This window comes from Chlorocebus sabaeus, chromosome 2 (assembly GCF_047675955.1).
Source record: "Chlorocebus sabaeus isolate Y175 chromosome 2, mChlSab1.0.hap1, whole genome shotgun sequence".
Taxonomy (NCBI): Eukaryota; Metazoa; Chordata; class Mammalia; order Primates; family Cercopithecidae; genus Chlorocebus; species Chlorocebus sabaeus.
In genome coordinates this window covers 61922565-61936220 of record NC_132905.1, presented here as the reverse complement: position 1 = coordinate 61936220, position 13656 = coordinate 61922565, and the positions used below count along the sequence as shown (strand labels likewise).

At 50.3% G+C, this 13656-nt stretch overlaps 1 protein-coding gene across 3 annotated transcripts; it reads left to right on the top strand.

Annotated features, from left to right (window-relative positions):
* Window positions 1-6233: 6233 nt before the first annotated feature.
* TMEM74B (transmembrane protein 74B) lies at window positions 6234-11580 on the top strand. Of its 3 annotated transcripts, none has more exons than XM_073008724.1 (2): window positions 6234-6772; window positions 10579-11580. In XM_073008724.1, the coding sequence occupies exon 2, from the start codon at window positions 10620-10622 to the stop codon at window positions 11316-11318; it is 699 nt and encodes a 232-aa protein (XP_072864825.1). In that variant the 5' UTR covers window positions 6234-6772; window positions 10579-10619; the 3' UTR covers window positions 11319-11580. The 3 variants fall into 3 exon arrangements, with proteins under 3 accessions (XP_072864825.1, XP_072864834.1, XP_072864836.1); XM_073008733.1 differs by having other exon boundaries at window positions 6234-7011; XM_073008735.1 differs by lacking the exon at window positions 6234-6772 and adding an exon at window positions 7101-7307.
* Window positions 11581-13656: the final 2076 nt, after the last annotated feature.

The following is a 13656-nucleotide window of genomic DNA, read 5'->3' as shown; positions in this document are numbered from 1 at the left end:
AATAAACACTTAGCCATTGAAATAAATACACATGTATAGATATGTGTGTATATAGATACAGAGATAAATGTAGCATAGATGATGGGGAACTGTTACTCTAGTTGCTCCCAATGACACATGCCTCCTGGTATTCATATCCTTATGTAGACCCCTCCCCTTGAATCTAGGCTGGCCCATGACCTGCACTAAGCAACAGAATGCAGCAGAAGCAATGCCAGGCCATTTCCAAGCCTCAGTTTTTAGATGGTCCAGCAGCTTTTTCTTTTGTGCTCTGGGGAAAGTTGCCTGCCATGTAAGAACTCTGACTACCTTGAGACCACCATTATGTAAGGAAGCCTACACTAGCTACATGGAGAGATCACGTAGAAGAGAATGAAAAAACCCAGCTGACAGTGAGAACCAAGCCCATAGACACACAGTCAAGTCTGAGCCAGCTCCCAGCTGTTTGTGCCACCCCAGCTGACACCATACAGACAAGAGCGGAGCTGTCTCAGCTGAGAGCAGCCCAAACTGCAAAACTATGAGCAAATAAATACTAATTTTCTTTTAAGCTGCTGTTTTGGGGTGGTTTGTTATGCAGTGATAGACAATCAAAACATCTTTATTTACTTAACACCTAAAATTATGTTATATACCACTACCTTTTGGAACATTGCAGACTAAGTGATGCTCTTAATGTTCCTATAGGAAGTCCTCATTCTGTCTCACACAGATCACACATCTCCACAGATACATAATTACAGCTATCTGGTTGAGGACTTTCTGTGTGCCAACATGACCATGATAATCTCTCACATGATCTGTTTTCTCTCTTGTCCCCTTGCACCTGGGAGTAGCCAGAGGGAGAATGTTTTCACAGTACAAATCTACTCACATCACTCCCTCGCTTGTCACCCACTGCCATGTCCACAAGGGAGTCTTCTTAGGTTCAACTACACACTCAGGTTCAGCAAATGACCACACTTGGCATTGACCTACTCTGAAGGATATAGCACAAGAACTTTCACTTGCTAGCACAGCACTCAGTGCTCTTCTTGGCAGGAATCTTTGCTTCTTCCGGCAGAGCAGTACCACTCAGATGCCAGATGAAATCCCCATCAGGTGGGTGCAGGAACGATCCTCACTTAAAAGTTTCATGTCCCACAGGAGCCAATGTCTTTGGACCTGTCCAGTTACATGAATCACTATGCTCAGGACGCCAAAAGTATGACTTCCCACCAGGTATTTATAGTTCCCTCCAGCCCAGATGCAAGTTATCTCTCAGGGGTATTTAAAAGCATCATCAACAGCAACTTATTTTTTTAGAACAGTTTTAGATTTACAGCAAAAATGGGAAGATGATACAGAGAGTTCCCATATATTGCTGTTCTTAGTCTATTTTGTGTTGCTATAAAAGAACACCTAGGCAGAGCACAGTGGCTCATGCCTGTAATTCCAGCACTTTGGGAGACTGAGGAGGAACAATTGCTTGAGCCCAGGAGTTCAAAACCAGCCTGGACAGCATAGTGAGACTGTCTCTACCAAAAAAAAAAAAAAAAAAAAAAAGAAAAGAAAAACATTAGCCGGATTTGGTTGTGCACACCTAGACCCAGCTACTTAGGAGGCTGAGGTAGAAGGATCGTTTAAGCCTGGGAGTTTGAAGCTGCAGTAAGTTATGATAGTGCCAGTGCGCTCCAGCCTGGGTGACAGAATGAGGCCCCATCTCTGAAGAAGAAGGAGTTGGAGAAGAGGAAGAGGAAGAGGAGGAAGAGGAAGAGGAAGAAGAGGAAGAGGAAGAAGGAGAAGGAGAAGAAGAAGAAGAGGAAGAGGAAGAAGGAGAGAAAAGAAGAAGAAAGAACAAGAAGAAGGAGGAGAAAGAGGGAAGGAGAAGAAATGAATATCTGAGGCTGGGTAATTTATAAAGAAAAGAGGTTTATTAATATTTGGTTCATGGTTTTGTGGGCTTGTACAAGAAGCATGGCATTAGCACCTGATTCTGGTAAGGACTTCAGGAAGCTTCCAATCATGGCAGAAAGAGAAGGGGGGCAGACATCACATGGCAAGAGAGGGAGCAAGAGGGAGAGGGGAGGAAGGTGCCAGGCTCTTGTTTTAACAATCAGTTCTCTAGTGAACGAACAGAGTGAGAACTCACTTATTACCGTGGAGATGGCACAGAGCCATGATTCAAACATCTCCCACCAGGCCCAAAGTCCACCACTGGGGATCAAATTTCAACATGAGACTTGGAGGAGACAAACATCCAAAGGATATCAACCCCATACCCACTTTCCCCTACTGTTAACATCTTACATGAGTATGATATATTTGTTACAATTAACCAATACTGATACACTGTTATTAGCTGAAGTCCATACTTATTTAGATTTCTGTAGTTTTTGCATAATTTTCTTTTTCTTTTCCAGTGCCCCATCAAGGGTACCAACTACATTGAGTTGTTATGTCTTTTTAGGGTCCTATTGTTTGTGACTATTTCTCAGACTTTCCTTGTTTTGATGACCTTTTGAGGAGAACTAGTCAGATGTTTTGTAGAATTTTCTTCATTGGGATTTGTCTGATGTTTATCTGATGATTAGATTACAGCTATGGGTTTTGGGGCGGAAGACAACAGAGGTAAAGTGCCATTTGTGCCACATCATATCCAGGGTACCTACTACCAACGTGATTTGACTGTTGGAGTTGACTTTCATCACCTGGCTGAGGTCATCAGGTTTGTCAGTTTCTCCACTGTAAAGTTACTTCACATCGCCCTACCCCTGCCCCGCCACCCCAGCGCTTTCCATAAAACACTCTTGGAAAGGGAATCATGATGTGCAACTCACACTTTCAAAATGGGGAGTTATAGATCCCCTCCTCGAGGACTGAGTTATCTACCTACAGAATTTGGAATTCTGCATGGGAGATTTATCTTTTCCACCTGTTTGTTCAGTTATTTTTATCGGTATGGACTCAGAGATATTTATTTCCATACTTTTTGTTACAATCCAATATTACCTTATTTATTTTGTCACTCAAATTTTTCCAGCTTTGGCCATTGGGAGCTCTTTCAGTTAGCTCCTACCCCCACCATTTGTGTGTATGTGTGGTGTGTGTGTATGTGTGTGGGGTGTGTGTGTAGTGTGTGGTGTGTGTGTCATGTATGTGATGTGTGTGTAGTGTGTGTGGTGTGTGTGTGGTGTGTGCGTGTGGTATGTGTGGTGTGCGTAGTGTGTAGTGTGTTGTGTAATGTGTGTAGTGTGTGTGGCATGTGTAGTAGGTATGTGTACAGTGTGTGTTGTGTAGTGTGTGTGTAGAGTGTGTGTGTGGCATGTGTGTAGTGTGTGTAGTGTGTTTGTAGTGTGTGGGTGTGTAGTGTGTGTGTAAAGTGTGTGTGTGGTGTGGTATAGTGTGTGTGGTGTATTGTGTGTGTATAGTGTTTGTGTTGTGTAGTGTGTGTGGTGTGCATGTGTAGTAGGTATGTGTAGAGTGTGTGTGTAGTGTGTGTGGCATGTGTGTAGTGTGTGTGGTGTGTGTGTAGTAGGTATGTGCAGAGTGTGTGTGTTGTGTAGTATGTGTGTGTAGTGTGTGTGTGTTGTGTAGTATGTGTGTGTAGTGTGTGTACAGCATGTGTGTGGTGTGTGTAGTGTGTGTGTGGTGTGTGGTGTGTAGAGTGTGTGTGTTGTGTAGTGTGTGTGTGGTGTGTAGTGTGTGGTGTGTGTGGTGTGTGTGTAGTAGGTATGTGTAGTGTGTGTGTAGAGTGTGTGTATGTAATTTCTTTACTTTCTGGCACTATCAGATGCTCCAGGCTCATCTTGTAGTATTTGCTGCCCAAGTCCTATAAACAGCAATTTCTCCAAGGAGCCTTGGATCCTTTCAATTGGAGAATGGTATTAGAAACCAAATTTCAGTGCTACGTGTGCTTGTTGCTATGGAGTATTATTGCTTCTAAGCCCTCTCGCCTGACAGTAAGGAAATATATGTGTGTATACTAGCCCGTGTGTGTGTGTGTGTGTGTGTGTGTATATATATATAAAACTTTCTATATGTAATCATCTGCATCTATATTAAGCTAAACATGAGTTCATTCTGGTATCTCCAATTCTAATCTGTTGCCACATGGATCATTCTAGCCTCCTCCTCAGGGGTCATTTTTATCAGAAGCAATGTTGCTTAGTAACATAGCAGACATATGTTTATCTGTTTCTAGGAAACAGAGCTTCCAAAGGTCAAATTCTCATGCAGAAGAGGAAAAGGTTTTGTTAATCCTTTACTTATATTCATCAGTGAGGCTCTCCACTGCTCTGAGGATAAAGAACAAATTCCTTCACCTGCAAGGCTCTGCAGTGACCTGGCCTGGTAATTCCAGGCTCATCTCCTACCACGTTCCTTATCGAGCCCTCCATGACAACCACACGGGTCTCCTTCAGCTCTCAAACTCATCACACACTTCCTTCTACCCCAAGTTCTTCGCCTATGCTAGGCCCTCTGCTGCACTTCTCTTTCCTCCCCTCTTTACCTGGCTGCCTTCTACTCATCCTTCTGATCTCAGCTCAACCCACACTTTTACAGGAAGCCATTCCTATCCCCAAGACTAGGTTGGCGTCCTTGTTTGAGGCTTGCACTATATACTTTTATTTTCTAGCACTTACTATAACTGCAATGTTACATTTACTTATCCTTTTCTCCCACTAGAATATGAGCTATTTGAGTGTAGGGATGGAGTCTACCTAGCTAACTAGTGTATAATATTTGCCCATTTTCTCTGTTCTTTATTCAAATGAGGACTTATCCAGAGCTTCCTCGGTGTTAGCCCCTTTTCTAGTGTCTGGGGATACTGCAGGGAGGGAAACAGGCAAAAACCCTCTTCTCTTGGCTCTTATTTTTTAGTGGAGGTGGCAATAAGCAGACAGAAACTAATGTCAGTTGGTAAATGCTGTAGAGAAAAATTCAGAGTGAGGGAGTAAAGAGTGCTGGGGCACTGCTATTTTTGAAAGGAGGGCCTGGAATGGTGTCTCTGAGAAGGTGGCATTTGAGCAAAGACTTGAAGGAAGTGAGGGAAGGGGGTGAGGGCGGGAAATATCAGAAAGAAAAACATCCCAGGCAGAAGGAACAGCCAGCGCAAAGGCTGAGGTTGGACAGCGCATGACTGAGGGAAGGAACAGTGAGTGCTTTAAGGGAGGTATCTCATCTCATTCCCATAAAGCTTCCCACATCCATTTCACAGAGGAGGAAACCGAGCTCCAGGAGGGGAGTCCTTTACACCAGGGCACCCAGCTGTGGGGGTGGAGCTGGGATTTGAACAAGAGTGTGGTGCCAGGGCTAGCATCCCTTTGAAGTCTCTAACAACAGGCCAGGCCTCTGCCAGACTGGGAGGAAACGGAGGCCTTCCCAGCCCTGGTGGACCTGCCCAGGGCTAGGCTATGCTGGTCTTGAAGGCACAGGCATCCATCATCCAGGGTGACTTCCAGTCTCCTGGTTGGTGAGGACTGCACAGAAGTTTGGAGGAGGACAGGTTAGGCTCCGCTCATGAGGTGGCCGAGGAGGACATGGCATTCTCATTTGCCTGTCCTTCCACATGGCCAACTTCTGCTGGCCCTCCCACAGCCCTTGAAGGCTGCACATTCCCGTTCCTCATGGACAGAAGTGGACACAGGCTCAGAGGCCAGAAGTACTACCCCAGGCCACACGATTCAGCTGGTCACCGTGTCTTCCCTGAACCTGCACGATTCAGACCAAAGCTTTCTCTGGGGTTGGCGTGTGTTACCCAAAGAGGAAATGTCTCCTTGAATTTGGTACTCTAGGCACTTCACTCGACTCATCTTAACTCCAGCCCAGCCCTGTAAAGGAAGTAAGTGAAAGTCACTCCTATTCACAGCCTGTTCACCCACACCCACCTAGGTCGTTCTAGGCGATCAGACACGGGTCCTGTTCTCCAGGAGCTGCCAATCCGATGGAGGAGGCTGACCCTTAAACAAAATCAGGACCGTCAGAGATCAAAGCAAACAGTGCAGGCAAAAGGAGAGCCCAGATGGAGGGGCCCCTGGGGTGAGTGGGTGTGTGTGCCCAGGGAGGGGTTCCAGAAGAAGAGGCCCCACAACTGGGCCTTGGAGGGTGAGGGTGTGTTTGGCCATTGGCTATGCGCCCAAGAGAACACCCCTCTTGGGCGGGGCTCTCCACTGTCCCACAGAGAAAAAATTGCAGAGAAAAGGGGGAGGGGGCTCGTCAGATTCTTTCTCGCAGCCTTCAGGTGGCGCCCTTGAGCCATGGAGCCGCAAGCGCCAGAGGAGACTGTCCCGACCTAAGGACCTCAGAGAGGACCCGGGGTCCTACCTGGGGGCTGTGGGGGGTGGGGGGTGGGGGGAAGGGGAAGTGGGAGAGTGGGAGTGAGGAGGGGGCAGGCACCTGGGCTTGGGGCAATAGGGGCTTTCCAGTGGTGTGGAGAGGCAGGCGGCGGGGGAGGGGTGTTCTCCAGCACCCCCCGCCCACCCCGCCCCTACGCCCGGGGACCGCGGGCTCGAAGCCCCAGTTCACTAAGCCCAGGCGCTGGCGATCCAGATCTGCCTGGAGGGGAGGGGAGGACGATGGATTGGAGCCCCGGCACCCTCACCCCAGACCATCACACGCCTTCCAGTCCCTCTCTGGGCTAACTCTCCGGGCGTCCTCGCCGGCCGCGGGCGGAGCTCGCTCCGCGGCGCTCGGCGATCCCCGGCCCCCGCCCCTTCTCCTGTCCCTCTGTCCCTGGATCCCCCCCCAGCGGCCGCCACCGCCGCCGTACAGCTCCGCGCGGCGCAAGCAGGTACGTGCGCCTCGGCAGCTGCTCCGGGCCGGGCCGGGCCGGGAAGGGGGCGGGAGACGGGGAGGGCGAGGCAGTGGCGGCCAGGCCCGCGCCCTCCGGGCTGCGCCGCAGGAGAGACCCCCGCAGGCGGACGCCGGCTGCAGGAAGGCGGACGGGCACTGGGAGGACGCACCCTCGCCCGCCGGCCGCCGGGCGCCCTTCGCCCCGCGTGGGGAGGCAGGGAGGGAGGCCCGGCACAGGTACGCACGCGGAGAGGGGACTGCGGGGGGGCGGCTGGAGGCCGAGGGCCGGGGGCGGGGAGTGGAGGCGAAGGACAGTTAGCCTGACCTCGCGGCCCGCCGAAGGACATGCGGCCAGGGGACCCGGCCTCCCCGGGCCTCCGCCTGGTCCGATTCGGCCTGCCCTGGCCCGCGCCTATGGTCAAGGGCAGGAGCAGGGGGTGTGGACTGCGGGCCGGCGAGAGCGGGCGCAGTGGGCAGCCGGCGTGCTGGGGCTTTCTGCGCGCAACTTTGGGTACAACAGCGTGGACCTGCGTGTGCGTATCTACGCGCCCCAAGGCTTTGTGTACAACTCGTGCGTGTGTCTATCGATTGCGTTTTGTGAAGCTTCATCCACAGCCGCTGTGTGTCCCTCTCTCCGGGTGTCAGTGCGCGCGATGGGTGGGGTATTGGGCCCCTGCGGGTCTTGGTGGATCTGGCTTGAATCTTACTCCCAGGGGCACTTAAGAGTGTGTGTGTGTGTGTGTGTGTGTGTGTGTGTGTGTGTGTGTACTCGCGCGTGCGTGTGACCAGTCCTGCCCCCTCCCAGGGTATGGGTAATCGTGTGGCTGGAAGATCTGAGGGTCACACTACGTGGCTTCTGGGTGTCTGTGGGTACTGCCGTGGGAACAGCTGCTGGGGGAGTGAGTGTGGAACTGGAGTGTTCCTTTCAGGACCTGTCTGACTGCAGATGAAATTAGTAACTGGTAGGGTCGTGGGGTGTGAACGGTGGGCAGGAGCAGCTGTGTCAGTTGGTGTGTTTCTGTTTCTGTTTGGGTAATTGGGCACGGCCTTTGTGTAACTGGTGAGTATCTCTGAACCTGTGCATGAAACAGACAGATGTCCTAACTCTAGGTGAGAGGAATCCTCTTTTTTCTCTGCCCTCTCACTGTGGCATCCTAAGAAAAAAGTTTTGGGGTCCTGCAGCATGAAGGAGAGCCCTGCTCCCAGAATGTGGGAGCCCCAGATTTCTTCCAGGTTATGGAGGCATCAACATGTCAGTCTGGGAAAGGGGTTCCTGGGCCACTCCAGGAGCTGAGTTGGGTGGAAGGTGCTGAGGGTGTGGTTGGGGGCCACTTCTGAGCACCCACATGGCACCCATTGCTGGTACCTGTTTGTGGCTGGGCACTCAAGAAAATGTTTTTGGTGCTAAGAGTAAAAAGCCAACCAACAAACACATCTTTTTTTTCTGTCTATTCACTGGAAAGTAAGAGGAGTCTGGGCCCAGGCTGGGGACCCAGATGGAATTGAAACTTATCCCTGCTCTCAAGGTGCTGACGGTTGCTGTTAAACAGCCAGATAAAATGAAGGGTCTATGAGTGAGGGATGCAGAGCCAGGGAAGGCTGGTGGAGTGATACCACCAGCACAGGGGTATGAGTTTGCAGGTTTGTACGTGATAATAATTCTTAGGGAACCTGCATTCAATTCCTGTCCCACCCTCCCATACAGGCCATGGGATCTTGGCCATGTAAATGGAGACAGTAATTCCGGATCGTGGGGCTGGGGAGGGTGATATGAGATACTCCTGCATGAAGTGTCGGGTACACAGCTTAACAGCTAGTAGGTGCTTGGTAAACATTTACTAAAATGGGACTCTGGAAAGAGAGATGTAGTGATAGAAACGGGTTGTAAAGGGAAAGAAGCTTTGTACTCACATGAAAGGCCCTATATGTGCTAAGAGGAGGTGTCTGATGCTAGTCCATATTGACAGGAAGGTCAGAAAGATTGAAAAACATGTCTTCCTGCACTGAGGCTCTTTGAGTTTCATTCATTCATTCCATTCATCCTCACTTCATTTGCTCATATTTACACATACACACACACAGACAGAGAGAGAGACAGAGAGAACCACAGTGCACTGGAGAATAAACTCCAACATGAGAATGCAGAGAATCATGTGTGTGTGCATGTATGTGTGTGTAGACACACTAGAGCATGCGAGCCACTTTGCACCTGGGGGTCTCTGTAGCCCGTGGACTTGTGTGCCTAGGGCTCTGAGTGTATGTGCATGTGCCCTCAGGCCATCAGTATATACAAGGAGCGATGCAGTTCTGCTATGGATCAGGAATGACACATGCCAGGCAAGGAAGGGGGCTGAGGTAGGACCTGCCAGGGAGAGGCTAGATCCAAGAGCCCCGATTGCCAACTCCAGGTGAGTGTTATAAGGGAACGGGGGCCTAAGGTGGCCAGATTCTTTCATTTTGCAGGAGAAGCCAGGAATCCAACATTTAAAATGTAAAATCTAAAATCTTTTGCTTTTTATACATTTGCAACTAATTCACCAAAAACAAATGAACAGGCCAGGAACAAAACAAAGCAAAACTTCTGTCAGCCAAATATGGTCCCCGGGCTGTCAGTCAGTATCCTTCAGTGGGAATGCACATGTGCTGTCTGTGTCTGGGTGGGTGTGTGTTCAGGTTCTTGGGTGGGGTGAGTCCTTTTGCAGCACAGACAGTGTCCCTCTTCTCACCTCTCCCTCCTGGTTCCCCTCCTGTGGTCCTAGTCCAGGTCCCCACCCTTTTGTTTACATAAAAGCATTTGGCTTTGACCTAGTCATGGCTCTCCAGTCTGCCCCTTCCTCTTGGCCCTTTCAGCCATGCCATCCCCAACCTGCTGGCTTCCTTGCTGGACCCCCGTCCTCCACTTTGCCCGCTCCCATCCCATCAGTCCTCCTTTCTTCTGAAGCCGAGGCAGATGTCAGCACTTCCCGCTCCAGCTCCTCAGCTCGCATGACTCTCAGGCTCCTTGGCCTGGCTTTCAGAGTCCTTTGTGAGCTGGCCCCAGCTGGCCTCTGAGGCAGTCTGTTCCCCTTTCCAGAATGCCCTCATCACCTTCCATTGCTGGGAAATATCCAATTCATCTTCTGAGATCTGGCTCAAATGCCACCAACTCCCAGGAACTTCCCTTCCTCTGTTCCCACAACTTCTGCATTTCTACCCCCTCCCCCACCTCTGTCATCCTTCCCTCATACAACAAGGTTCATGGATTGCACTGGCCAGGGTCTTGCATGCACTACTTTATGAAATCCTCACAACAGCCTTATGAGGGAGGCATTTTATTCATTACCATTTTACAGATAAGAAGAAGACCAAATCTGGAGAGGTCACATCACTTGCCCAAGCTCAAGTGGTGAAGCTGGGATTTGAGCCTGATGTTCACGCTATCTACATTCCCTCCATCATAATAGGAGCTCATCGCTAACACTGAGCACTCAGGGTTCTGAGCACTTTGCATAGGTTGTCTCGATCCTACTCCAGCTTTGTGAACTAGAGGGGAGTAGCAGGATTATTTTATAGGTGGGGAAACTGAAGCCAAGACAGGATTAGTGAATTGCCCACAGTCATACCCCAGCTGGTGGTGGAGTGGGATCTGGGCCCGGATCACACTGTTCTGTCATTGTCTTATTCCCTGTCTTCCCCTCTGTCTGGCAGACACCCCCAAGTGGGAATCGTGCCTGACTCACCTTCATGTGCTTGGGGACTGGTGTGATGTCCTCCACAACAGGGAGAGGTTGCTACATTCAACTGACTTTCTGTTTTCTCTTCCAGCTGCCAAGGGGCCAAGGGATGAGCTGGGGCCCTCCTTCCCAATGGCATCTCCCCCTGGTCTGGAACTGAAGACACTGAGCAATGGTCCTCAAGCCCCAAGGAGATCAGCTCCCCTGGGCCCGGTGGCCCCATCCAGGGAGGGTGTGGAGAATGCCTGCTTCTCCTCAGAGGAGCACGAGACCCATTTCCAGAACCCTGGGAACACGAGACTGGGCAGCTCACCCAGTCCCTCTGGGGGTGTCTCCTCACTGCCCCGATCCCAGCGGGATGATCTGTCCCTGCATTCAGAGGAGGGGCCAGGCCTGGAGCCCGTGAGTCGCCCGGTGGATTATGGCTTTGTTTCCGCCCTCGTTTTCCTGGTGAGTGGGATTCTCTTGGTGGTGACAGCATACGCCATCCCCCGTGAGGCTCGAGTCAATCCGGACACAGTGACAGCGCGGGAGATGGAACGACTAGAAATGTACTACGCCCGCCTAGGCTCCCACTTGGACAAGTGCATCATCGCAGGCCTGGGGCTGCTCACGGTGGGCGGCATGCTCTTGTCGGTGCTGCTCATGGTCTCCCTGTGCAAGGGCGAGCTGTACCGCCGGAGGACCTTCGTCCCCGGCAGGGGCTCCAGGAAGACCTATGGCTCCATTAACCTGCGCATGAGACAGCTCAATGGGGATGGGGGCCAGGCCCTGGTGGAGAATGAAGTTGTCCAGGTCTCAGAGACTAGCCACACCCTCCAGAGGTCTTAAGTACTCCCACCTTATCTGGCTGCTTTAGCTCCAGTGCCACAAGATCCCCCCACACCCGCCCCCCCGCCAAGGCCTGGGGTTTCAAACTGAGCTCACATAGGGGCTTGTGGAAGAAGTACTGGGTACTGGAAGGAGAGCTCGGGGCCGAGCCCATGCCCCACATGGGCAAGCAGCCCCCTGGTCTGTTTTGTAGCTGAGGTTTTGCATACGGTTTTGTTTGGAGGATGGCTTCTGCTGCTAAAAATACAAAAGTTTGGAAACCGCTGCTCTTGGAGGATGAGGTTTCTTGGCATTTCTGAAGACCGGGAGCTGTTTGAAAGGTTGCCCATCTCGTTCCCTCATGCCTTGGGAGTGAGGGACCTCTTCTGTCCTTATCGGCTGAGTGAGGGTGTTGAGGGGTCCCTTTCAGCCCTGACCATCTAAGGTGGGAGGTGGCTTCATGATGAGGGGAAAAGTCAGCACCAGAGTGACCCCCAGTACCCCCACTGACTAAACTGTGATCCTACCCTCACCATGCCTCAGTTGCCCTGCCTTCAAGTGAGGGGGTTGGACTGGATGACCCCTGAGGTCCCTCTAGTTCTTCCCTGGGAATGGGAACCCAGTCTCTGTCTCCAGTCACCCCTCCAGGGGAGGAAGGCATCCACCAGGCACTAACCATTCTCCCTGCCACTTTCTGGCCTGACTTCAGGGACCACCACAGCCAGCAGCTCTCATGGTCTCAGGAAAGAGCTCCCTGGTGGGGTTGGGTTCAGTTCAAAGTTTGCGACAGCCTGGTTTTCGTCTTGGGGTCTAATTTCCTGCAGTGACACATTTTTACAAAGCCAAGTGCACAATATTCCCCAGTTCTTTGGGCAAGAAGGATCTTTTACACAGGAAAGGGTGAGGGCTTTATTGTATTTCTGTGGGCATGATGCAGGCCTTGATCACCTTCTCCTCAATAGTATGTCTCTTGCTCCTGACCTTATTTGGATAGCAGGAAAAAAATTTTTTATGTTGAATTTGTAACCTTAATCTCCCCCATATAGTAGTAAAGTGAAGCCACAGTTTATTCGGGAGAGAAATCAGGCACATTTGGGTGGCCTAGACATGCTGGCCACATTGCCATTTGTTTTCTTCTTATGAAATGTTTCTAGGTTCCTGCAGACTCTCTTTAAACTCTTGATAAGGAAAGGAAGTAGGTCCTGGGGCAAGAAGACATAGGTGTTTGAGGACTGTGGGGAGGCATCCTTCAGTCTGAATGGCCCCAGAGGCCTTCGAGAGCACATGCCTTCTAAGCCACTGGTGTAGAGACCCTACAGGAGTCATTTTAGTGAATCCCCTGCCCAATGTAGGTCCTACTTACTCCATCTCAGTTGGCCACATGGGCCGAGGATCCTGTTTCTTGGGGATGGGAGGGTGGGGTGGGCATGGAGTCTGTAGGGTAGAGAGGCCCTGATGAGCTGTAACTTGAGCCTTCAGTCCAGTGAGTTGAACATCTGGGGAGTGTAATATCACAGCTTCTATGACAGATCAAATATCTGCTCCTACTGGTAGGTTTTACCAAGAGCTGAGAGCTAGAGGAAGGCTGGAAGGGACAAGGGTTGTTTATCTTGGCTTCCCAGATTTTTGTTGTGGTATTGAAGGGGTGTGGTTTGAAAAGAGCAAAGCTCCAAGATGGTAAAATACTGACAAGTCCTAGGCTTCCGCTGTTGTGTCGCTTTCTCCCAGGCTCCAAGCAGGCACAGCCACAGAACGTGGCATGAGCTGTTCTAAGTAAACTACAGAGGATTGGACATCCCAAATCATGGGCTAAGGCTTTTCAATCCATAATGATAATAATAAAAATATCAACCAAGTCATATGGATTACTGTGATGGTGGCAGACTCATTTGGATACTAATGATCTGTCATACCTGTTGAGTGAATGCATCTGGGACCATCAGTTCATATCAGTTTAAATGCAACGAGTTTATTTAGGGGAGAAATCAGACACATTTGGGTGGCCTGGACACACTGGCCACATTGCCATTTGTTTTTTTCTTATGAAATGTTTGATGTTAATCATCAAACAGATTTAGGGGCTAAATCTGTTTGATGATTAAATCCCAGGAATCTCAAGTTTTTCTAAGCCAGAGAAGTCTGCTTTGCATTCTAATGTTGAAACTCCTTTAGAAAATGTGTATAATGGACCAAGGCAGTTATTACCTTGTCAGTGAATTAAGAAAGCTTGAGAGATGACAAAAACATTTCCCATGATTACAGCTGAGATCTGCCAGCTGGTGGATCAGAAACAGGTTTAAGAAGGAGGTGATTAGGAACACAGAGTAGGGTGCTGAGAACTTTCTTTGCAGCATCCCAG